Consider the following 24,367-nt stretch of genomic DNA (forward strand, 5'->3'; position numbering starts at 1 on the left):
GCGGACGGTCCGGCGCTCCTCCCACCACCAGAGGGCGCGGTAGCGGGCGGCCCGGCGCTCCTCCCACCACCAGAGGGCGCGGTAGCGGACGGTCCGGCGCTCCTCCCACCACCAGAGGGCGCGGCAGCGGACGGTCCGGCGCTCCTCCCACCACCAGAGGGCGCGGTAGCGGGCGGCCCGGCGCTCCTCCCACCACCAGAGGGCGCGGCAGCGGGCGGCCCGGCGCTCCTTCCACCACCAGAGGGCGCGGCAACGTGCGACCGAGCACACCACCAACCGGCGGTCCGGCGCTCCTCCCACCACCAGAGGGCGGGGCAGCGGGCGGTCCGGCTGGAGGCACAGCGGGTTGATGGTGATTGGCTGCAGGTCGATGGTGATTGGCCGCGGGTTGATGGTGATTGGCTGCAGGTCGATGGTGATTGGCCGCGTGTTGATGGTGATTGGCTGCGGGTTGATAGCGATTGGCCGCGGGTCGATGGTGATTGGCTGCAGGTCGATGGTGATTGGCCGCGGGTTGATGGTGATTGGCTGCAGGTCGATGGTGATTGGCCGCGTGTTGATGGTGATTGGCCGCGGGTTGATGGTGATTGGCTGCGGGTTGATAGCGATTGGCCGCGGGTTGATGGTGATTGGCTGCGGGTTGATGGTGATTGGCTGCGGGTTGATGGTGATTGGCTGCAGGTCGATGGTGATTGGCCGCGGGTTGATGGTGATTGGCTGCGGGTTGATGGTGATTGGCTGCGGGTTGATGGTGATTGGCTGCGGGTTGATGGTGATTGGCTGCGGGTTGATGGTGATTGGCTGCGGGTTGATGGTGATTGGTGCAACAAACTGAACCATAAAACATCTCTTGCAGACTCTAGGAAGTCGTCCTCCTCATTATTGCAGCTCATTTGCCCTGCTCCATACATGTACATCTCATTTGCCCAGGATAAGACTGTTGAACGGTTCTCCAGTACAATGGGATGGGCTCTTGACCTCGCTGTGACCTCGCACTTTATTGCCCAGCTGCCCCGCTCTCTCTGTAGCTGGGACACTTCACTCTGCATTGTCTTACCCCGTCCTACCTCGACCTGTAATTAATTATCCGTACGAACGGTGCAAGACAGGTTTTTCGCTGTGCCTCGGTACAAGTGACAATAATAAACCAATTCCAATTCCAATAATAAACCAGTTCCATTACCTGCCTCCTGCTTCTGAGGTGGGACGTATACATTGTCACTGTAGTAATTCATCTTCCTAACCCAGGCTATCTATGGTCTTCTGCCAACACTACTGTCAAGTATCTAAGCAATGGCGACAGTGAATTTCACCTTATTCCCATTCAGATCCAAGGGGAAGCTTCAATCTTCTATCTCCCTGGGTGCAGAGGAAATTAGGAATTCACTGGTGTGTTGGGAAAGCTCTTTGCCCCAGGTCTTAAACAAATCTGGTAGAAGAAAATAATCATAAGGGAATTACACAGATTTTCTGCTCAATATTCATCTCCAACAATTCCTGGATTTCGCTTGAAGAATACGAGTAATTAGCAATTTCTGGAGGGCACACCTGAGTGTTGAAACTCAGATCCAGAGTTCTTCCAGAGTTTGTCTCCTAAACATGAGAGATAACAATGCACCTCATCTCTGTCTTAAATGGGTGAGCCCCACTTCTAAACACTGATCCTAGTTCTAGATTCTCCCACAAGAAACATTCTGTCCACAGGATTTAGTATGTTTCAATCAAGCCTCCTCTCCTCTAAACTTCATAGAGCACAGCAACAGACCCTTTGGCCCAACTCATCCATGCTGACCAAGTTGCCTAAACTGTGTTAGTCTGATTTGCCTGCGTTTAGTCCATATCCCACCAAACCTTTCCATTTCCATGTAAATACCTTTTAAATGTTGTAATTGTACCTGCCTCTACCACTTCCTCTGGCAGCTCATTCCATATACCCACTACCCCATGTGAAAAAGTTGCCCCTCAGGCCTCTTCTAAATCTTTCCCCTTTTACCTTAAACCTATATCTTCTAGTTTTAGACTCCCCTACCCTGGGAAAAAGACCATGACAATTCAGCTTATCGAGCCCCTCATGATTTTATAAACCTCTATAAGGTCACCCCTCAGCTTCCTACACTCCAGGGAGAAAAGTCCAGGCCTATCCAGCCTCTCCTTAAAGCCGAAGCCCTCCAGTCGTGGTAATATTGTCGTAAATCTTTTTGCATCCTCTCCAGTTTCATGACGTCCTTCCTATAGCAAGGTGACCAGAACTGAACGCAGTATTCCAAATGTGGCTTTACCAACGTCTTGTATGGCTGTAACATGATGTCCCAACTCCTGTACTCAATATTCTGACCAATGAGGGCAAGTGTGCCAAACGCCTTCTACCTGTGTCGCTACTTTCAAGGAACTATGTAGCTGCGCCGTTAGGTCTCTCTGTTCCACAACTGACATTGGTGAGGCGTCACTTGGAATATTGTATACAGTTTTGGTCACCCTGTTATAGGAAATATGTTAGAAAGTTAGAAAGAGCACAGAAAAGATTTCCCAGGATGTTGCCTGGACTTGGGGGCCTGAGTTACAAGGTGAAGTTGTGTAGACTAGGACTTTATTCCCTGGAATGTAGGAGATTGAGGGGTGACCTAATCGAGGTGTATAGGATCATGAGGGGCATAGACAGGGTGAAAGCACATAGTCTTTTTCCCAGGGAGGGTGTGCTAAGAACAAGAGGGTGTAGGTTTAAGATCAGAGGCAAGAATTTAAATTTTTAAATATTTTTTAAAAATTTTATTTACACTGGGGTAACAGGCCCTTCCGGCCCAATGAGTCCACACTGCCCATTTTTTTAAAACCCAAATTGACCTACCCGTACATCTTTTAGAATGTGGGAGGAAACCAGAGCACCCGGAGGAAACCCACGCAGACACGGGAGAACGTACAACCTCCTTACAGACAGCGACGGGAATCGAACCCCGGTCGCTGGCGCTGTAATAACGTTGCGCTAACCACTACGCTACTGTGCCGCCACGGTAGCACGGCACATCAGGGGCAGCTTCTTCACACAAAGGTGGTGCGTATTTGGAACGAGCTGCCAGAAATAGTGGTTGAGGCGGGCACATTTAAAAGCCATTTAGATAAGTCCATGGATAGGAGAGGTTTAGAGGGCTATGGGCCAAACGTGGGCAGATGGGACCAGCTCACTGGGCAACACAGTTGGCATGGACAAGTTGGGCTGAAGGGCCTGTTCTCATGCTGTATGACTCTATGACACTCCCCAGGGCCCTACCATTTACTGTGCAAGTCTTGCATCGGTTTGTCTTACCAAAATGCAACACCTCACATTTATCTGAATTAAACTCCATCTGCCTTGTTGTAATCTTAGACAACGTTATTCACTGTCCACTATACCATTAAATTTAATGTCATCCGCGAACTTACTAACCATGCCACCTCCATTCTCATCCAAATCGTTAATATAAATGAAAAAACAGCAGACCTAGCACCGATCCCTGTGGCACACCACTGGTCACAGGCCTCCAGTCTGAACAACAACCCTACACCATAATCCTCTGTCTCCTACCATCAAGCCAATTTTGTATCCAATTGGCTAGCTCGCCCTGGATTCCACGTGATCCATCTTTTCAGACTAGCCTACCCATGCGGTACCTTGTCAAAGGCCTTGCTAATGTCCGTGTAGACAACGTCTACCACACCTCCCTCATCTATCTTCTTGGTCATCTCTTCAAAAAAGTCAACCAAATTCATGAGGCACATTTTTCTATGCACAAAGCCATGCTGACTATCCTAACCAGTCCTTGCCTTTCCAAGTTCATGTGGGTCCTGTCTCTCAGAATCCCCTCCAATAACTTACCCACCACTGACATTAGGCTCACTGGTCCGTAGTTCCCAGGCTTTTCCTTTCAGCCTTTAAGTAAAGGCACAACATTAGCCTTTATTTAAGAACATCATGGTGATTGTAATTCCCCTAAATTCCTTCCTCCTTTCCAATTTTACCTTTTTTCTTTCTTAATCCATTTTCTAACAGAAGAAGTCAACCTGAACCATAGATCTGGTGACAATAAAACCCAGCTCAGGACCCAGGGCAGGTATCAGTGTGGTGAATGGAAAATCCAATAAATGTTAACTTGCATTTTGAAGTGAAACTTGCTGTCATGTTTGCCCGTATTAGGATGAAATCTTTCATTGGGATATGAACCATGTTGGGATCAGAGAAATCTGAGCTTCTTCTTTCTAACCTGCAGGAGCAGAATGGACTGTAGAAAAATGTTGCAGTCATACAAATGATCTGGGCAATAATTGGAAGGCAAACATTAAACTATAAATGGTAATGAACAAAAAGAACTCACAGAACTTAAGTGTTGGTTAAAAATGTAAGTTTATTTTTGGACATATTTTCACAATAGGTAAAGTCGTAGTTTGAAGTAATATTGTAAAACATTAACTAATAAACCGTAAACAATTAATACAGAACATAGATCAGAATACATCAGGAGTACAGTGGGCGCACTAGGATACAGCACAGCATGACGCGAAAGTGGAAACTCCACCCCAGCTCAGTACCCATTCTAGTACTCTTGATGTGGAGAGGTTCTCAGCAGAGGTCACTGGGTCCTCAACAGGCAACTGTATCAATCTTTTATTAAGTCAAATAAATAGACTTGAAAATATAAGGCAAGATAGAGAGAGCGCTCCATGATAAACAAGTGGCTTGAGTTCCTGTTGAGGTCAGCCAGTACCTTCCCAGTGCTCACATACTGACATAAGGAAAATCACAGTGAACTCTTTGGAAGGAATTCCCCGTGCAGTGCCAATGTAAACTCATCATCTTAGGTTCACCATGAAGGTATGGTGGGGCTGCCCTTCCAATGTAAACGAGTTATGTTAAGTTGTTGAGGCTTCTCACATGAACCTGCATGCCCTCCAACAACCACAACCACTGCCGGTAAAGCGAGAAATCAGCTGGTCTTGAGACCAAGAACAAGAAGAGTGTGCTGAATAATCTCTCTCAACCTGCGCGTGCGAGTGGTTTTGATGCTTCGTCAGAAAAGGTGTTGAACTGCTGACAGAATGAACGTAGGGAAGGACATGTCCAATTGTATTTACTGTACATATTATGAATATAGTATATTTTTAGAAAATGTCTTTCTCTGCCTACCATTTATTATCTCCTCACTATAATGTCTGGTGAAGTGAGAGGAGCACAGGTTTCTGCAGTATGATCGTTGTGAAGGTAATGTGTCTTGTAGTGAAGACAGGGAAAGTAGTGGAAGGAGTAACTGGTGACCTGTTAACAAAACTGTGTCCCTATAATCTCAGTGCCTTCCTGTGATTTTATTTGAGGTTTGTAACAAGGCCAGCATTGTCTCATTTTTCACTGGTCAAACGTACCCATTGCTGATTGTGATGGCCATTTTCCAACCGCAGGGCACCGTGGATATTGATATCAGTGGCTTACTTAATATTCAGATTCACAGTGGTGCCACAGGTAGTGGTGCTGCCTCAACAGCTCCAGGGGCCTGGGTTCGAGTCTGACCTCAGGTAGTATTTAAATTTTTTAAAAAAATTTATTTACAGTGTGGTAACAGGCCCTTCTGGCCCAATGAGTCCGCGCCGCCCATTTTTTTAAAACCCAAATTAACCTACCATACGTCTTTTAGAATGTGGGAAGAAACTGGAGCACCCGGAGGAAACCCACACAGACACGGGAGAACGTACAAACTCCTTACAGACAGCGACGGGAATCGAACCCCGGTCGCTGGCGCTGTAATAGCGTCACGCTAACCGCTAGACTACCGTGCTGCCCTATCTATGTGGAATTTACACGTTCTCCCTGCGCCATGTGGGACCAGTGAAAGGCCTTGTCAGAAACCTCAAATAAAATCACAGGAAGTCACTGAGCCCCTAAACCTCTCCAACAAACACAAACATCACTAAAGGCTGAGCAGAAAAATGAAATCCCATTGAGACAGCTCAAGTCTCCGATCAAAGTTTAAGTTATGTCCCAAAAAGTAAGCCCCAAAGTAGAGAAACCCACTCTGAATTTTCCAAATCTATGTTGATCACTTAGTTTTCATCCTGTCTGTAGACTTCGACTTTCTGCAAATTGAAACCAGTGGAAGTAGAACTTTGGAGAGATGTGGAATGGACATTCATTGTCCTACTGCTCCAAGTCCAAATCAGAGGGTGTTGTGTTTGAGTGGGGAGCAGTGGGAGGGATGTGCCAACTAGTTATTGAAATTCAGAATCTTCTGTTTCCAGCCAATGCTTGTGCAGTGTAAGGTGTGAATAGCATTTAGGAGCATATAGAAACCGGACAAGCAAAAGGCTTCCTAGACCATGGCAGAAGGCGGTGAAGGACTGTGGTCACAGAATGGCAGGATTCCCTCCCTAAAGGATATAGTGGGAAATTTGTACACTAGCTTGACAGCTTCGTGCTCATTTTTACTGAAACCATTTCTTGTGAATCTAACTTTTCCTATTGTCTGTGACACACTGGTACAAAAACCCAGAATCAAATCAACAGAGACTAAAGGCAACTCAGTGAACACCTTGGAATATTCAGATTTTAGAGACACCACCAAAACCCGTGTCTCAGCAAAACCCCACTCCCCCGGCAGGTGACCAACGTTTGCCCCTCAGCTGTGGCTCAGATGGAAGCACCTCTCCCTGATTTACAAACCCTGAGTTTGTCCTGCTCCACATTCTTAAGCACAACAAGCTCCTATCAGCACAGAGGACCACTGAGGCACATTTGCCCTCTTGCATGGTATCAAAAAAAAAATCCCATGATACTACTCCATGGAGCAGCAGAATTCTCACTAGACAAATTTTATCCCAACAAAACAGATTGGCCATTATCACATTTCTGTTTATGCAAGCTCGCTATGCACACATTGACAGCTGTGCTTCCTACATTAGTTACTTGCCAGACCATAAAATGTCTCTGCTCAACCTGAGACTGCAGAAGGCACTTCTTTATTCCGCATTTATAGTAGGCTCCTCACATTTGAAGTTGGCAACCCACACCAACAACTCAACTGAGAATACAGAGTGAATCAAACCCACTAACAGCAAAGGGCAAAAGCAGTCAGACTACTTAGAGCCTTGTAAATTCAAAAATATAACAAATCCAACATTCAGAGCCTTGGTGCCTGACCCTTATTTGGTTCCAATTGTAGAAGTAGTTTCCACAATGTCCACTGACTGACTGGAAATTCAGCCTGCAGAAGGTTACAAGGTCAGAGCTGCATCTCACCCACCCCCTTCCAGCGGCTGTATCTGTCCCAGCTTCTGATGCTGACCTCTTACAGTTTGGTAGCAATGACAAAGACCTCTGGAACATTCTGTGAGAGCTTCCTGCGAATTGCCACCGAGCTGCCTCCCATCCTCTTGCGGTTTATTTTCCGAAACTCTTCGGTGATCTCCAGAACAGTTTTCCCTTTAGTTTCCGGCAAAATAATGAAGACGAACACGGCGATGATCAAGCAGTCGCCCAGGAATATGAGGAAGCAGAATGGGCCCAATCCCTCCTGGGAAAGTAAGGGAGACAGACTGAGGCAGCGCTGACCACAGAGCCACACTTTCAATGTGCAAACTTACCCCTGTCATTGTCAGGATTTTGCAAAGACAGCATTGCTGGTATCTCTCATTACCACGACGTCAGTGGTCCGTTGCGAGACAGTTTGATAAGGCAGATGAAGTGAAGTGTACACATACGGGAGAAGAGAACTAGGGACTATAGATATAGCATGGTCACTAACACATCCAACTAGAAATTCAGAAGCAATTCTTTACCTGGGAAACATTTAGCTACTAGATTTCACTACCACAAAGTGTCATGAGGGTGACCAGCACAGATGCAAATAAGGGGGAACCAGTGAAACACATGGGAGCAAAGCATAGAAAAGGTATGTTGACAGGGTTCATTGAAGAAGGAGGCTCCAGTGGGGTATAAACTCAGCTTGGGCTTGTCTGGCAAATGACCTGTTTCCGTGCTTTAAATACAATGAAATAGTTAGATAGAGGCATCACAGGATGTGGAACCAAATCAGTGGTAGTAGTTACAGATCACTTGTGGCCGAAGTGAATGACCAAACAGGCTTGAAGGAATGAACAATCTTAGATACCATGTGAATTAGACTGAGGAGTCTTCCTTTTCCAAGATTTATCTGTGTCCGTACTTACCACAATAAATGGGAAGATCATTCCCATGAGGACGAGTCCCAGCCACTGGAAGGAGCCATTGATCATGAAGGCAACAGGCCGGTACGGCTGAGTAAAGATTTCAAAGGGAATGATTGCGGTCACACCCGCTGGAAAATCAGACAATCGCAGCATCAGTACAGACCATCCCGGTGACCCGCCGGTTCTGTAGCCATTCCTCCTCCCACACCCACCCTGCAGCCTTTCCCCTGCCATTTGCCTGAACTCACCTGGACCAATGCCGTAACTGAAAATATAGGCAAAGATGAGGAATATGCTGCAGTACGGCAACCAGGTGAACTGATGCTGGAAAACAACAGAAAATCACCCATTAGCATCGTCGGATAGCTACAGACCAGCAGGAGGTCATTTGGCCCATTGGGACTGTGCCTGCCTCCTACCAGAGCAATCCCATCGGTCCCATTCCCCTGCTCTCGCTCCATTATCCTCACCAGTACCCCCTCACTCTCATTCAAACTCTTGACTGATTCTACTTCCATCACCTTTTCCAGGGCATTAGGGGTGGGCAATTAAATGCTGGCTCAGCCTGTGAAGCTCACCTGCCTTGAATACAGGCAGTGCATCACCGCTCCAACTGAAAACACTTATTTTGCTCAGCGATCCGGGTTCAAATCCGGCCCCTGTCTGTAAGGAGTTTGTACGTTCTCCCCGTGTCTGCCTGGGTTTCCTCCGGGTGCTTCGGTTTCCTCCCACATTCCAAAGACGTACGGGTTAGGAAGTTGTGGGTATGCTATGTTGGTGCTGGAAGGGTGGCGACACTTGCGGGCTGCCCCCAGAACACCCTACGCAAAAGATGCATTTCACTGTGTGTTTCGATGTACATGTGACTAATAAAGAAATCTCATCTCATCTTATATTAAATCTACGTTCCTGATCATTGAAGCTTCATTCATGAACAGGTTCCCTCTACTTACCCCGTCTAAAGCCATGCCCTTTACACCTCCAGTAAATCACCTCTCAACTTCTTTGCTCTAAGCTGAATAACCCCCATTTTTCTATTTGAATCTTATAGCAGAAATCACTCATCCCCAGAGTATTGCCCCGGAGTGTGGCGACACGTTGCGAGCTGCTCTCTACAGATCTGCTCATTACCTTTACTATAATCGTTCTACACTTTTAAATTTAAACTCTATGTCTCTAACTACACTTTACTCTGTACTGTTATTTTTTTTTACCTGTACTACATCAATGCACTCTGTACTAACTCAATGTAACTGCACTGTGTAATGAATTGACCTGTAAGAGCGGTTTGTAAGACAAGTTTTTCACTGTACCTCGGTACAAGTAACAATAATAAACCAATACCAACACCAATATTGTCCTATATCATTTCTGCATCCTTTGTAAGGCCTTCAGATTCGCCCTAAAGGGTGGAGCCCCAATAGACAATAGACAATAGGAGCAAAAGTAGACCATTCGGCCCTTCGACTCTGCACCGCCATTTTGAGATCATGGCTGATCCTCAACAATCAATATCCTGTTCCTGCCTTGTCCCCATATCCCTTGATTCCCCTATCTATAAGGAACCTATCTAGCTCCTTGCTCAATGTTCCAGTTATGGTCTAACCAATGTTCTGTATAGGTTCAACACAACTTCCCTACTCTTGTACTCAATGGCTGGATGTCTGGAGGGGAAGAGAACCTCTGAACTCACGTGCTTTACTAACCACTTTCTCAACATCTTAGCCACTTTCAAAGACACGCTCACAACACCGATCTCCGTCGGTTCCCACATGCCAGTAAGAACTGTGCCACTCAGTCCATGTTGTCTCTCCTCATTCCTTCAGCCAGACTTCACCCTTCTCCATATTAAACTCCACCTGCTGCCGGTCTGCACACTCTGCCAGCTTCTCGGTGACTTCTAGTAGCCTGTTACCATCCTCCTCACTTTCAAGTGTTGGGTCGTCCACACATCTGGAAATTTTACCTTGCTCAGCTGTGTTGAAGCCACTAATGTGTATCAAAAGAGTCCTAGTGCAAGCACTGAGCCATGGGGAACACCAAGGTTTACCACCCAAATGCAGATGCAAACAGTATCAAAGTAAGGAAAAATGATATTAAAAGAAAAGTTTTGGAGTAGTGAGGGTCAAAATGGCCCACAGGCATATTTACGACAACCCCTTATTGTTGAATCCTGTGTTCTGTCAGGGGAATGCATTAGTGCACAGACATAGTAACAGGCACAACAGTCACATAACAATGTCCCGGCCCTTTCAATTAGTTTCCAGCCTGTAACTAACACCTGAATATCTGTTATTCAAAATACAAACTTTTGGCACCACCTCTCCCCAGCAACCACAGGCCAGCCTGTTTAAACTTAGTAGTGGGAAAGATCTTGGAAATATTTATCTGGGACAGGATTAAAAACCATCTGGATGAAAATGGATGAATTAAGGTAACCCAGCACAGATCTATCACACAGTCAAATAGCAAAGAAACAGGCCCTTCAGCCCACCAAGTCCACGCCAATCATCGAGCACCCATTTACACTAACCCGACACTAATCCTCCATCAGTCCCCCGACATTCCCATCACCCCCTCCCCCCCCCCCCCCAGATTTTACCACCAGCAGACAAGTTACAATGCCCAGTTATTCTACCAACCTGCACGTCTTTGGGATGTGGAAGGAAATTGGGGCACCCAGAGGAAACCCATGTAGTCACAGGGAGAGCATGTAGGAGCCTGAAGACCCACACCTCAAGGTTTAACAACAGCTTCTTCCCCACTTGAACTGACCTGAAAACCTTAACACTACCTCGGACTATATTTGTCTTCTCTCTCTCAATCTTGTACTGGTGTCATTATGTTTATCTTGTGGTTTATTTGCACATGTATGAGTTACGTATAACATGTTCATTTAAGTTTGTGTCAACTTATGTTTTCCTCGTCTTGTAATGCACTGTGCTGCTGCAGCAAAAAGCTAATTTTCATGGCATTTATCCCCTATGTATGCCTATGACAACAATTAACTTGAACGAACTCAACACAGACAGAACCAGAGGCCAGGATTGAACTTGGGTTGCTGGAGCTTGAGGCAGCAGCTCAACACAATGCCACTGTGAACAAATTATGTTTAACCAATTTAATAGAATTCTTGAGGAATTAACTAAGAAAGTTAACGAGGGTCATGCAGTCAATCTGGTGTGTGTAGGCTTCCAGAAGGCGTTTGATAAGGTGCCACATGACAGGCTTATCAGCAAAGTTAAAACACACGGTGTAAAAGGGAGATTGATTGTATTGAAACAAAGTTGGGTATGCAACAGACAACAGAGTGTCATGGTGAAAGGTTGTCTTTTGGACTCGAAGAAGGTGAATAGTGGTGTTCCCAGGGATCAGGCCATTGCGCTTTTTCTGATTTATATTAAAGGCCCTGTACATGGGGCTACCTGCCACAATTTCTAAATTTGTGGATAGCATAAAACTTGGTAGTATAATTGCAAGTGGCGGGGGGCAGGTTGAGAAAACTTAGTAAGGCATACACACCTTTGGACTATATCAATAGAGGTAGAGTATAAAAGTAGGGAAGTAATGCTGAACCTTTATAAAACACTGGTCCAGTTTCGTCTGGAGTATTGCGTTCAATTCTAGTGATCGCATTATAAAGATGTGACAGTGTTAGAGAAGGTCCAGGAAAGATTTAGAAGAGCGTGTACTAGGATGAGGGGTCTGCAGTGACGAGGTTAGATTGGAGAGGCTGGAACTGTTCTAAGAGAGGAGATCTGACAGGATATAAAACAATGAGGGCTCTGGGCAGAGTGGAGAGTGGGAGGCTGTTCCCATTGGTACAGGGATCAAGGTCAAGATGTCACGGGTATAAAATAAAGGGGAAGAGAATGACAGGAGGAGAAAAAACGACTTTTTCCACAGTGTGTGGTTGGAATCTGGAACGTTCTGCCTGAGGATGTGGCGGAGGCAGCTTCCACTGTGGTCTTCAAGAGGGATCTGGGTAAGTGTATGTTAGGGGAAAATAAGGCGATGAGACAGGGCTTGTGAATGGAGTATTGCGTTCAGTTCTAGTGACCACATTATAAGGAGGTGACAGTGTTAGAGAGGGTCCAGAAAAGATTTACAAGAGCTCTCTATCAGTTGCTCTGATAGGTGACGTGGGCACAATGGGCCGCATGGCCTCACTGTGTTCCCTACCCGCTCTACGTTCCCTGTTTCCACGCAGGGTAACACTCACCTGAAGCGGCAGGGCGACGCACAGCAGGGCTGACCACAGCGTCATTAGGCCGTACCCTTTCCACAACAAGGCCTTTCTCCCATCGCGCTCAATGAACAATCCCTGTGCAAAACAACAGAAGGATTTCAGCCGCTTTAGGGGAGGGGGAGAACGCTGGAGCCGAGAGTGTGAAGCCGCCCCCCCCACCCAAACACCACCCCCTCCAACCCCCCTCTCCCGTTGACCAACACTTACACTGACCACTGACGTGAGCAGCAGTGTGGCGCCCGCCCCCACCACCACGTACGGGATCGTCCAGTCCGGAATCCCGGCTTCCTGGAACACCTCAGAAGAATAGAAATAGATCTAAGGGGCAGAAAATCAAGTATCAAGTGTTGAGATCTTCATTTCACGGTGACAACACACAGTCACGGTGACAACAAGTTACGGTAACAACAAAAGTTACGGTGACAGCACGCTCAGTCACGGTGACAACACACACTGACAGGGAGACAACACGCTGAGTCACAGTGACAACACGCGCTCAGTCACGGAGGCAACACACACACACACACACACACAGTCAGGAAGACAACACACGCTCAGCTATGGTGACAACACACACACTCAGTCACGGTGACAACACATGATCAGTCATGGAGACAACACACACTCAGATGCCTGTTCTCGTCTTTGGTCTGGATCATCCGCTTGTTTATTGGCTTTTTCTGTCACTATGTTTCTGGGTGTGTGTGTGTGTGTGTGTGTGTGTGTGTGTGTGTGTGTGTGTGTGTGTGTGTGTGTTTCTGACTGCGTGTGTTTCTGCCTGTATGTGTCTGTTCATGCCTGTATATGTGTTTCTGCTTGTGTGTACCTGTGCTGCCAACGTGTGCAGCGTGTATTTATGTGTGTATATGTGTCCGATTCCTGCCTATGTGTTTGCCCACGTCCCCGCATTGAATTAACCATAAGCCAGTTATTAGAGGCCTGCCCTCCTCACCGCATTGATGCCACACAGCTGCATTGCGACGGTGAGCATGATGTTGGTGATGAGTTGCCATCGCACCGAGCGGTCTTGGAACAGCTCGCGGGCCGTCTTTGCTCGCTCGCCTTTGCTTGCAGCTTGTTCCGCCTCCATGTCCTGAACCTCCTCATAGAAATCTCCCTGACCCCAGAGTCTGCGGAGAGCTGCGGGCACCAAGCAGGGGCAGGCGGTTAGGTGGAGGGCAGAGGCTGCGGCAGAAACCCAATGTCCCATCACTCGATAAATCGCAACAGGAAAACGCTGCAGCTGAGATCACGGCGGGGAGAGCAGGTTCCGTGTGATCTCGGCTGCAGGGTCCGTAAACTCCCACATCAATACCCCTCATTGTAATCTCTCCATCACTGGCCTGTCTGTCTCCACTGCGAATGTCCTGAACTCTAAACTTCCCTCCCAAACCTTACGGCCTCTCTACCTCTTCCTTCCCCTTTAAGTCACTCATTAAAACCTACCTTTGGTTATCTGCCCTAATATATGTCTTGGTGTCAAATTCTGTCTGATAAATGCTCTTGTGAAGCGCCTTGGCTCCTCAACGTGGATTTCACGGAACCTGGAGGGGCGCTGATTATACGGTTGACGGGGTTTCTAAAAAAAGAGCAAATGGCTTGGTTCAGAGCGGACCGACCCTGACTTAAGTTTCACTCTCTGGTCCTGCACATGTTTAGAGGTCGCTGGGTGGTTATAGCACCCAATCCGCCGTTGGCAGAAGTGACTATTTCGGCAACATTGTTGTGACGGACCCCAGCCCGAAATGGAGAACAGCCTCGCCGCTTCCGCTCACCGTCCACACACAGGTCCTTCTCACCCCTGTCGATCAGCAAGTATCTGGGGCTCTCTGGGAACCAGGGCAGCAGGATGAGCTGGATGAGGGCAGGAAGGCCACTGAAAGCCAACAACAGGGGCCAGGCGGTCTCCGTTCCCAAAATCTCCCTGGGGAAAGACAAGTGTTAGAACACAACAGGCAACAGCCGTCAGTGGGAGCATCGCCTCATCAGCCCGGAGTCAACCAACCAGAACCATTGATCATTGCAACAGTATTTATCCACATACAGGTAAATGCAGGTAAATATATTCCATTCACATACTTGTGTATGTATGCATCTTTATTTAACAAACATCTAACACCAGTAACTTAGAAAGTAACGGTCTCCTGACAAGTATATAAACACACTGCTTTCAACTAATTTAGATACAAGTTGAGGTTCTTGTGCATAATATGTATTTTAGTACCACTCACTTGTGACTCTCCTGCTTTTAAATTACTCTCTCTGGATTTAACTTCTAATCAGACATGTGGCAGTTGCACATAGATTCCCAGTTTGCAATGAACAGTGTTGAAGCAGTTAGTGTCAGGAGTGCAGAAGAGTGTCATAGCCACAGAGGCAGGGAGGGGTAGGCATGCTATTGGGAAATCAGCACAGTCCGCTAGACCCCAATCTGTCCTCTTTAAAGTTGCTGCTTAACATCTACCCTTTGACCAATATTTAGTTGCCTGTTCTGTCCAAGGTTTTCTGCTTGCACTCCCATGAAGTGTGGTAGGATGTCATTGGCATATCACAGCTTGTATGGAGAATTCGCTAGTACACGGCAGCCACCTTCAGGAGATCGCGGCTTTCATGGGGGCACGGGGTCTACATTTGATTTCATTCCCACGTTAAGCAGCGGATCTCACCTCCTCCAGGGCGCCAATAGCTGCTTGTCATCCACGGGTTTGCATTGGCAGGAGGCGGGAGAGAAGTGAGATTTGTCAGGACGAAAGCTGAGAGGTTTACCTGAGTCCAACCACTTGTCCTATGAATTTACCGAAGGCAACGAACATTGCACGGGTCAGGGACACCAGGCCTCGCAGTTCCTTCGGCGCACTTTCCCCGAGGTACATACTGTGAACGTTGAGGCCAATTCCTTCAGACAGGAAAACATGAATTGACAAAAGAAATCCCTCAATGCAGGGTCATTTTTTATGAAGCATTCAAAGCAATCGTCGTGTGAATATGGCATACCCACTTCTTCTCCCATTTACTAAATCAGATTCAGTTTTCGGAAACAAGGGTCACCAGAACACCAGAACAGATCACCAGTAACATGTCGAACTTAACGGCCATCACTTACACACACGCAACCATCACACCGTCAGGAACCCGCCCAACAACACTCTTAGTAATTTATCCAACATCAAGGCAATAACAAGTAAATCCCAAACATTGCAGGCACTAACTGCACACCCAATGTTACTTCTATCTTGAACACATCCAACATTATAGTCATCAATAACCCAGAGAATCGTATAGCCATCAGTAACGCATTCAATATTATAGCACTCCAGAACAACCTAATATTAACACCATGGGGAACTCAGACAGCAATACTGCCATCAGTAATACACACACTACTACGCCCATATTAATCCACAAACATTAAAGACATCAATAACTCTCACAACAATGGAGCCTTCAGGAATACATCCAACATTCAAACCGCCTTTAATACTTCCAGCGTTTATAGCTGCCCAATATCACAATCGTCAGTTATACACTAGGCATTACAGACCTCAGTAAGACGCCCAGTACTACAGTTACTGGTAACTCACCCGACGTAACACCAGGAATAAATAACTCAGCATTACAGGTATCAGTAACCCAACCAGCATTAACACAGTCAACAACACATCCAAAGTCACAGCCAGCAGGGACACATCAAACATTGCAGACATCTGTAGCAAGCCTAACATTACAATCATCAATAATGCAGCCAAAGTTGCAATTCTCATGAACATACTCAACATTACCTCCATGAATCAAGTATTGCTATCATAAGTAACACATCGATCATTACAGCTTTCAACATCCCACACATCAGATCAACAATATTATAGCCATAAATAACTCAACTGATATTACAGAGACCAATAACACGCCCAATATCAGTAACACATCCAATATCAAAGTCATCAATAATCTATCCAACATTACATCCGTCAGGAACACGTCCGGCATTACGGCTAACCGGAACGGGCCCAACATTGTCGCCAGGAATAACCAGCACAGCACTGCAACCATCAGTAACCCATACAACATTACGTCAATCAGTAACACACCCAACGTTGCAGACTTCAGAAACACAACCTACATTTCAGCCATCATTATAGCAGTAACACATTAGTAACACACGCAACATTACAGCCAACAAAACCCCCACAACATTCAGTCCTTGGTAACACGTATAACATTCCAATTATCAGTTGCACACCTAATTCCAGCAACTAGGAACACTTACAACAATAACACACTCCACTATTAAGGCAACATTAATACACCCGAAGTAAAACTCGTGGCAATAAATTGAACGGTAGGGCCATCAGTAACACGCGGCGAAGTGACAAAGTTGATTCAGCGGTTCAGCACCATGGACAGCTATGTGTGAACCAGCGAGCCCGCATAATTCGTAATGGATGGGCGAGGATCACAAATTTCGCAAAAGCTCAGCACCTCGTTGGTCAAACACTGCAGTATGAGGCCAGAGGCCAGCCCCATTCTATCATTTCGTCCCAACAAGCCTCTGAGCTGCCAAACGTCGCTGAGTTCAGCACCCAGTAATTCCTCAGGTTGAATGGACCAGCATCGTTCAGGTGCTCGCAGGCCGAGAGGCGTGTGAAGTGTCAGTTACACCACAACAGGCTAATCGAAGCCACGTGTCTCAAATCCTGAAATACAACCAAGGTAAAAGGACACAAGTCTGCAGATACCCGCATTGATCCCATACAGAAGTCGCCCCACCAGAATCATCTCAAACGACTGGACCCTCTTGCTGAACATCATTATTATTGATGCTGTGATGGCCACAATGTTGTTGAAGAGCAAAGCGTTCTTCCTAGAACAGAGATACAATGGCTTCATTAAAGGAGCAAAGTCATGGATTCCTCTGTGGTTTACAAGCATAGATGGGATTATGTGTGGTGGTCAGCCTACTGATAACTGTCTGCCTCCCACTGAGGGAAGGAAATTAAAGGTCACTCCTGTCATATTCACACTTCCAAAGGCAAGATGCCCAATACGCCCAGCTGGTGGCTGTATATTGGGCGCCAGGCCTTCGGCTGTGGACGAGTCCTCCGGCGCTGAGCAAGTCCCCGCGCACTAGCCAGTATCCCCGCGGGTGGCTCTCGGCTGACAATATCACCGCGTCTGAGACAGAAAGACGGGACAACAGGGAAATTACATTTACTCATTATCTTCAGCCAGTCCTTACCTCCCGTACTTCACCGAGAGGTGGCCGGCGTTTAGGGCTCCAAGCAATCCTCCGATTGGATAAACCGAGACGATGACATACCAGAGCAGTTTCACTGAAGTTCCGTCCACCGATTTTCCAAAGCGTTGGACCCACGTCTCAGCAATGAATTCCTTAATGAACTGCGTTACAGTTGTGTTCAAATAAAACAATCCTGGATTAGCAATCTGAAATTCTGGGTATAAAGTAGCAGAAAGCAAGACATGCCTTTCTAAAGCATGATCCCAGTCACTTCTGGAGTTCAGTGGCTGAAGATCTGGGATTGTTTTTACTTATTTCTGGGGGGTGGGAGGTTCCCGACAAAGCTAGCATTTATTTCCCATCCCTATCGAGAAGGGGCTGACGTAGTCGTTTTCTTCTCCAGTTCCTCCGGTGAAGGTGCTACCACAGTGGTGTTGGTGTTGGGCAGGGTGTCCCAGATCCTCTGACAAACCGTGATATACTTCCAAGTCAGGATGGGTCGGAGAGCCGGTACCCGTATACGCAAGGAAGTCCCCGCCCTCCTTGCTGGCAGAGGGTCCAGGAGTGAAAGGTGCAGTGCAGAATGTGTACAAGATGACCGAGGCTGGCCCAGCTTTGAAGCAAAAACTACTGGAGGAACGTCGGGTCAAGCAGCATCTGTGGAGGCGGCGGAATAGTCGACGCTTTGGGTCGAGACCCTGCATCAGGACTCAGGGTGGAGAGGGGAGATGGCCGGCATAAGGAGGGGAGAGGGAGGCGTGAGGCAGGAGCTGGCAGGAATCAGGTCAGGAGAGAAGTGATGGACAGATGGCGGGAGGCGGGGGGGGGGAGGGGAGAGGTTGGAGGTGGAGAGGCCAGAAGGTGATGTGGAGTCACAAGAGGCTGCAGTTGCTGGAATCTGATGAGTAAAAAAGGCGGTAAGTGGGACCAGATAAGAGAAGGCGAGCGGCAGATTGAACCAGAGGCTCCTCTGGTTCTGGTTCCGCCTCTGGTGCGGGTGCCCAGGTTCCGACTTGCCGGAGGTGGAAGGCCACCCCCATCGACAGCACTCCCGGAAAACATCCGAGAGTCAGGGAGCCAGCGGGGGGGGGGGGGGGGGGGCGGGCGATGGGAGGAACTACAGCCGCCTCACAGGTACCTCCAACAGGTTGAGCCTTCAGACTGAGGCGCCGTCTGTCTTCTCAGGTGCACGCACAGAACGTCCCACTGCACTGGCCGATGGGTGGGAAAGGGGGACGGGGAGGGCGGGAGAGCTCTCCCCAGTGTTCTGGACAATATTTACCTCTCCACCAACACCTAATGTGTTTGGGACCCGGCGATCCATCAGCTGTTTCCCACTTTACAACGGCAAGAGGTATTTGGCTGTTAAATGTTTCGGGACATCCCGGTGCCAAGACATAATGTGGTGTCAATGTAAAAGACAGTATATAAAATTCTTTCTCTTGTTTCTTTATAAAATCTCAACCTCACTTTGGGTAGATTATTTTTGAAAGTGCTGCTGGCGTTTCCTGGCCTTGAACAGGTCACATCTCCGGTTTCATTATATCAATGGACATCTGCACCCTACGGCCAACGTCACATACAAGCAATAAACATTCTGATCTGTTTTCTGATGCCCCTTCCTCCTCCCTCCTTGCGCGGGGTCCCCTGGTAAAACAACACCTGGCTACTTTCCCTCACACCGGCCAGTCTGTGAACTTCTCGATTCCCTCTCGCCAACCCACAGGGAACCCCAGAAGAGGTCTCCCGGGGCAGGAATGGAGCAAACCAGCGGAACTAAAGGGGAAACGAGTTGTTGCTATCCGCGGTACATTGCCTGAAAGAACGGAGGGGGGAACAGATAAAATAGTAGCTTCCAAAAGGGAATTAGATGTTTATTTGGACAGGATAAAACTGCAAATTCACGGGAAGGAGGCGAAAGTTAAAAAACCTTGCATTGATGATTTCCCTTTCATGACCTGAAGTCCCAAAGCACTTTACAGTTAGTGGAATAGTTTGGAAGTGTGACTGCTGTTGTAATCTTAACCACTGTTGTAGTGTATCCACTGTTGTAGTGTATCCACTGTTGTAGTGTAACCATTGTTGTAGTGTATCCACTGTTGTAGTGTAACCACTGTTGTAGTGTATCCACTGTTGTAGTGTATCCACTGTTGTAGTGTAACCATTGTTGTAGTGTAACCATTGTTGTAGTGTATCCACTGTTGTAGTGTAACCACTGTTGTAGTGTATCCACTGTTGTAGTGTATCCATTGTTGTAGTGTAACCATTGTTGTAGTGTATCCACTGTTGTAGTGTAACCACTGTTGTAGTGTATCCACTGTTGTAGTGTATCCATTGTTGTAGTGTAACCATTGTTGTAGTGTATCCACTGTTGTAGTGTAACCATTGTTGTAGTGTATCCACTGTTGTAGTGTAACCACTGTTGTAGTGTAGCTGCTGTTGTACTGTAGCTGCTGTTGTACTGTACAAACGGAAAACTCTTTGGAGAACCAAGGTTTGCTTGTTCGGCCAAATGCCTCTCCCCCCATCCCCCGCCTATTTCAGAGTGAGGGGATTTTCATCCTACCAGCCTGGCTGGTTTACTCCCTCGAGTCCGCATATGGGACCGTCCCCTTTAGACCCCTAACTCCGCAAAATGCTTCTTACTCTTGTCCTTACGATGGAGTTAATCTGCTCCGCCCCCTTGCTACAAGTGGGAGGTGCTTACCGCTGATGGCGCATTGATGGATGACATGTTGAATCCGTACTGGAAGCCACCTCCAATGCCGGTCACAAGGATCAGTGGGAGAAGCATTCGTCCTTGAAGCTACAACGTGAACAAGAGGGCATGAGACCCGCGGCACCGGTTAAACTCTCACACCCGCAGAGTCCAGGCAAGGTATCTCCAGCGGGTAACAGAACGGCAAGCAGATCTCAGTGCGGGCAACTGAGACATCATTTACTTCGGACTGAGAAGGGAAAGAATATTTTCTAAATGGCGAGTAACTGGGACCTCTGAAGGGTCAGAGAGGTTCAGGGGATCAAATCAGAAATGGGCTAAAGCTGGTGGACAGGTACAAACAAGAATAAACCCAGTTGAATTCTGGCCTTGGAGTAACGCGGAGGGATGGAATGTGTTGCTATTGAGTGCAACGCGTTCTGTTCTGGGCCTTACACTGACCCAAGGAAGAGCAGCGCACATTCCCCAGAGTGGTACCAGGCGTAACGGTTGAGAAGACAGGTCAAGGGTTTCAGCATTATTACTTCGGAATTACTCATCGCTGTCATGCCTTCTAACAATAACAGGAAAGGTTTATATTCCTTTGAATGCGGATCTAATGGTGATCTAAAGTGTAGAGAAACTGTCTTCCGATTTGAAGATTTCTGAGGGTATAACTAAATCTGGCCAGTTCAAAGCGAGTGTTGATTTCATCCAACAAAATGCGGGAGGAACTCAGCGGGTCGAGCAGCATCCGTGGAACGAAAGGAATTGTTGACTTCTGTGGTGGAGACCCCGCATCAGAACCAAACACGGGCTGTTTAGTTTGCAGGGTAGATGCTGAAATACACGGCAATGCAGTTTGGGAGGTTGAATTCTGGTAGGACGTGTGGAGGAGATGCAGCGTTGATTACAGAGAGATTTCGGGGCGCAAGTTCATAACTTCTTGAAAGTTGCAACACATGTGGATAGGGTAGCGAAAAGGATGTTTGCCATGCTTGCCTTCATTGGCCGAAGGATTGAGTGTAGAGTTGGGACGTCATATTACAACTGCACAAAACATTGGTTAGAGCTCACTGAGACGATCGTGTACAGTTCTGGTCACCACACTACAGGGAGGACGTGGGAGCAACAGAGAGAGTGCAGAGGAGGTTCCCCAGGATGTCTCCTGGAATGGAGAGCTGTAGTTATAGGGAGAGATTGGATGGGCTGAGTCTATTCTCACCGGTATATAGGAAGCTGAGGGGTGACCTTATAGGAGGTTTCTGAGGGACACGGATAGGCTAGGTAGCCACAGTCTTTTTCTCAGGGTAGGGGAGTCTAGTTCTAGAGGGCGCAGGTTTAAGGTGAGAGGGGAGAAATTTAAAGGGGACCTGAGGGGAAAGGTCTTCAAACAGTGGGTGGTGAATGTCTGGAACAAGCTGCCAGAGGAGGTGGTGGAGGCGGATATAATTGCAAAGTTTAAAAGGCATTTGGACAGTTTCTTGGTCAGGACTCGGACCGAACACGGGATTGGGATAGATTAGGCATCACAGTCGCATGGACGGGATGGACCGAAAGGGCCCATGTTCTACGCTGTACAACTCTATGATGTGATTCTGCACTGGCCTTTTAGTTCTTTTTGTATCGTTAAGAATCTTTAGAATTCTTTACCCCGGGAACGGAGGATGGTCTGAACATGTTTATTCAACATCGAGATCAATAGAGAGACACGGATCCCATTAAGAGCGAGGATGTTTATCTTCCGCTAATGAGAGGTTTGAGGATCACATGGATTATTATGTCACAGAGTAATAAAGCACAGAAAGAGGCCCTTCAGCCCACCGTATCCATGCCGACCAACACCTTTACTAATCTGAGCTCCTGTGCACTACATTTACAGCTGACGTCAGCAGGACCCGAAATGTGGCAACTTTTGGAGGACGTCCTGTATGTTCTGGGCCGACCTTGTGAGCCCCCTCTCCAACCTAATGTTATTTTATATGGTTTTTTTGGGGGGGTGTCTATTATTGAGGGGGGGTCTCTGCTTCTTCCCGCCTACACCCACCTTGTACATGCCCCGTAAGGCAGAGACCACCCCTTTACTCAAAGAGTGCGGGGAGCTGAAGCTCTGGGCTGGAGGTTGCTGAAAGTCCCTGGACTTTGGTGGGAGTGTTTGTGGGATCAAGGTGGTGACTAGTGGCAGAGGCGCGAGAGACTGAGTCTAACCCCTGTCCCGGCATAAGATCCGTTATCTAACAGAGCCAACTACACACATAAGTTTATTCTGATATATCAATTGAGAAGGCTACCGTTGAAAATTTTTTTACAAAATGCACGAAATCTGAAATAAAAACAGAAAATGCCAAAGAAAAGCTCAGCAGGTCAGTCGGTATCTGCGGAGAGAGAGAGAGAGAAAGTACTTCTTCTCGTTCCGCGGATGTTTTCAGAACAACTCTGTGCTTACATCGGGTATAGAATCTGTCACCCATCCATCACTGAGTGTTACATCCCCATTTCCAGTACTATTCCGTCCACCTCCCACTGCTGGATAATACTTCAGCGAGCAAATGTCAGTGGTTCTTCGAGCGGGCCCGACCTCGCCTGTTCACAAGTGCGAGGAAAGCGGCGAGATTCTGACGGCTGGACATCCAGTGACCTCCCACCGACCCTGCTCCCCGGGACTGGGACCGACTGCGGGCGGAACGGCAAGATTCCTGGGGTTAGATTCCAACCGAGGGCATATTCAGAAAAATGGATCCATCAATATTTTAGCACCAAACTTTCTTAACAAATGGCGTTGTGGCTCCTTCGCCTTTTTTTTGTGCTTTTGTTTTTAGCGAAGAGCAGTTTATAGCCGTTTGTTTCTCCTGAGTTAGTACCAAGGAGAGGGAGGTCAGAGGAATTTCCACACCGACCGTACCGTCATGAGTCAGACCGGTACCGACGTGTGCTGCCGTTGGAATTGTTTCTATTCTGCACCCTTGGTCGCTGGGATATTGAATCCACCCGACACCCACGGCTAGTTGCAAGGTTTCTCTCGGAGCGGCAATTACTATCTCATCAAACAGCCCCAGGGCAGATAGGGCACTGTTGGGATCTAATAAAACTCACTCTGAATTCTCCCAACACACACACCCAAGTAGAGGCAGCCAGATCCAGTCCAGTTTAAACTCCCCCCTCGCATGTCTTCAGGTGACGGACTGGAAGAGTTAGTTTCCTTTGGAGTCACGGGAGACTGCAGACGCTGGAATCTGGAACAACACACAACCTGCTGTAGAACTCAGCGGGTCGAGCAGCATCTGTGGGGGGGGGGGGGGGGGGGGGGGGGAAGGGACCGTCGACGTTTCGGATCGAAACCCTGCACCAGGGTTTGCTTTAGACTGTCCATCCATCATTTCTGGGGAGGTAACACCGCGCTTTCGATAAAGCGTGAAGCTCTCTCTAACCTCTCTTATCAGACTCCGCAAAGATTAGGGTTAGTAGACGCAGATAAAAAGCTCCATCCACCACTAACCCATCAAACATTCTCCGGCTCAGTACAGTGTAAGTCAGATACTGAGGAAAGATGCCACATTTGTGCCAACCGTGCGCCTGAATGAATCCCTTCCCGCGCCAGAGGGACGGCTCTATGTCCTCGGTGAGGGGAAATCTCAGCTTCGAGCCAACAACTACCCATTAGCACAGCCAACGGACAGACGGGCTGGAGGAGGGGTCGTCATTAGAAGGAATCCTCCGACACTACATACCAACTTCTGCAGCATGATGCCCTTCGGATGCGCCCCGCGATCCTCCTTAATTCCGCCGGTTTTGCCTGACGCAGGCTGGGAGCTGGGGTTATAAAGGCTGAAGCTAATGTGAAGCAATCAGCCAGCGTTGTTTTTTAACCCGAGCCTAATTTATTAACTATCCTTTGCCGGCAGTAAAATACCAGAGATGTACTTTCACGGGCCATTAACCACCTCAGCTACGATTACGTTTCCATCAGAATCTCTGCGTCATGAGAATGGGGGTAAAATTA

The 24,367-nt window shown here is 47.6% G+C and overlaps 2 protein-coding genes across 4 annotated transcripts in view; both read right to left on the minus strand.

Moving 5' to 3' along the window:
- The window catches only part of LOC127579164 (maternal protein exuperantia-like), a 103,109-nt gene extending 102,962 nt beyond the window's left edge, over positions 1–147 (minus strand). Inside the window, exon 1 of one of the 3 annotated variants that reach the window (XM_052031772.1) lies at positions 133–147. The gene's annotated coding sequence lies outside the window, so the exon portion shown is untranslated. Of the gene's footprint in view, positions 1–6; positions 22–90; positions 106–132 lie in introns of those variants that run through there. The other 2 variants (XM_052031771.1, XM_052031770.1) reach the window with 2 other exon arrangements.
- A 4,223-nt stretch (positions 148–4,370) lies between these two features.
- On the minus strand, positions 4,371–24,127 carry LOC127579288 (solute carrier family 2, facilitated glucose transporter member 11-like). The gene is made up of 12 exons (XM_052031980.1): positions 24,096–24,127; positions 20,377–20,475; positions 17,670–17,830; positions 17,170–17,294; positions 15,200–15,329; positions 14,209–14,357; positions 13,386–13,573; positions 12,641–12,751; positions 12,407–12,508; positions 8,433–8,508; positions 8,185–8,312; positions 4,371–7,529 (listed from the first exon to the last, which is right to left on the minus strand). The coding sequence occupies exons 1-12, from the start codon at positions 24,108–24,110 to the stop codon at positions 7,305–7,307; spliced, it is 1,509 nt and encodes a 502-aa protein (XP_051887940.1). The 5' UTR covers positions 24,111–24,127; the 3' UTR covers positions 4,371–7,304.
- Positions 24,128–24,367: the final 240 nt, after the last annotated feature.

Source organism: Pristis pectinata, chromosome 17 (assembly GCF_009764475.1).
Source record: "Pristis pectinata isolate sPriPec2 chromosome 17, sPriPec2.1.pri, whole genome shotgun sequence".
NCBI lineage: Eukaryota > Metazoa > Chordata > Chondrichthyes > Rhinopristiformes > Pristidae > Pristis > Pristis pectinata.

Bases quoted from the DNA above. Each gene is read 5' to 3' on its own strand.
- LOC127579288 (XM_052031980.1), bottom strand. The intron at 14,358-15,199 runs GTAAACCTCTCA...GTCTTTCCCCAG, and splicing joins GGACAAGTGGTTGGACTCAG to GGAGATTTTGGGAACGGAGA. The intron at 13,574-14,208 runs GTGAGCGGAAGC...TGGTGCCCGCAG, and splicing joins GAAGGACCTGTGTGTGGACG to CTCTCCGCAGACTCTGGGGT.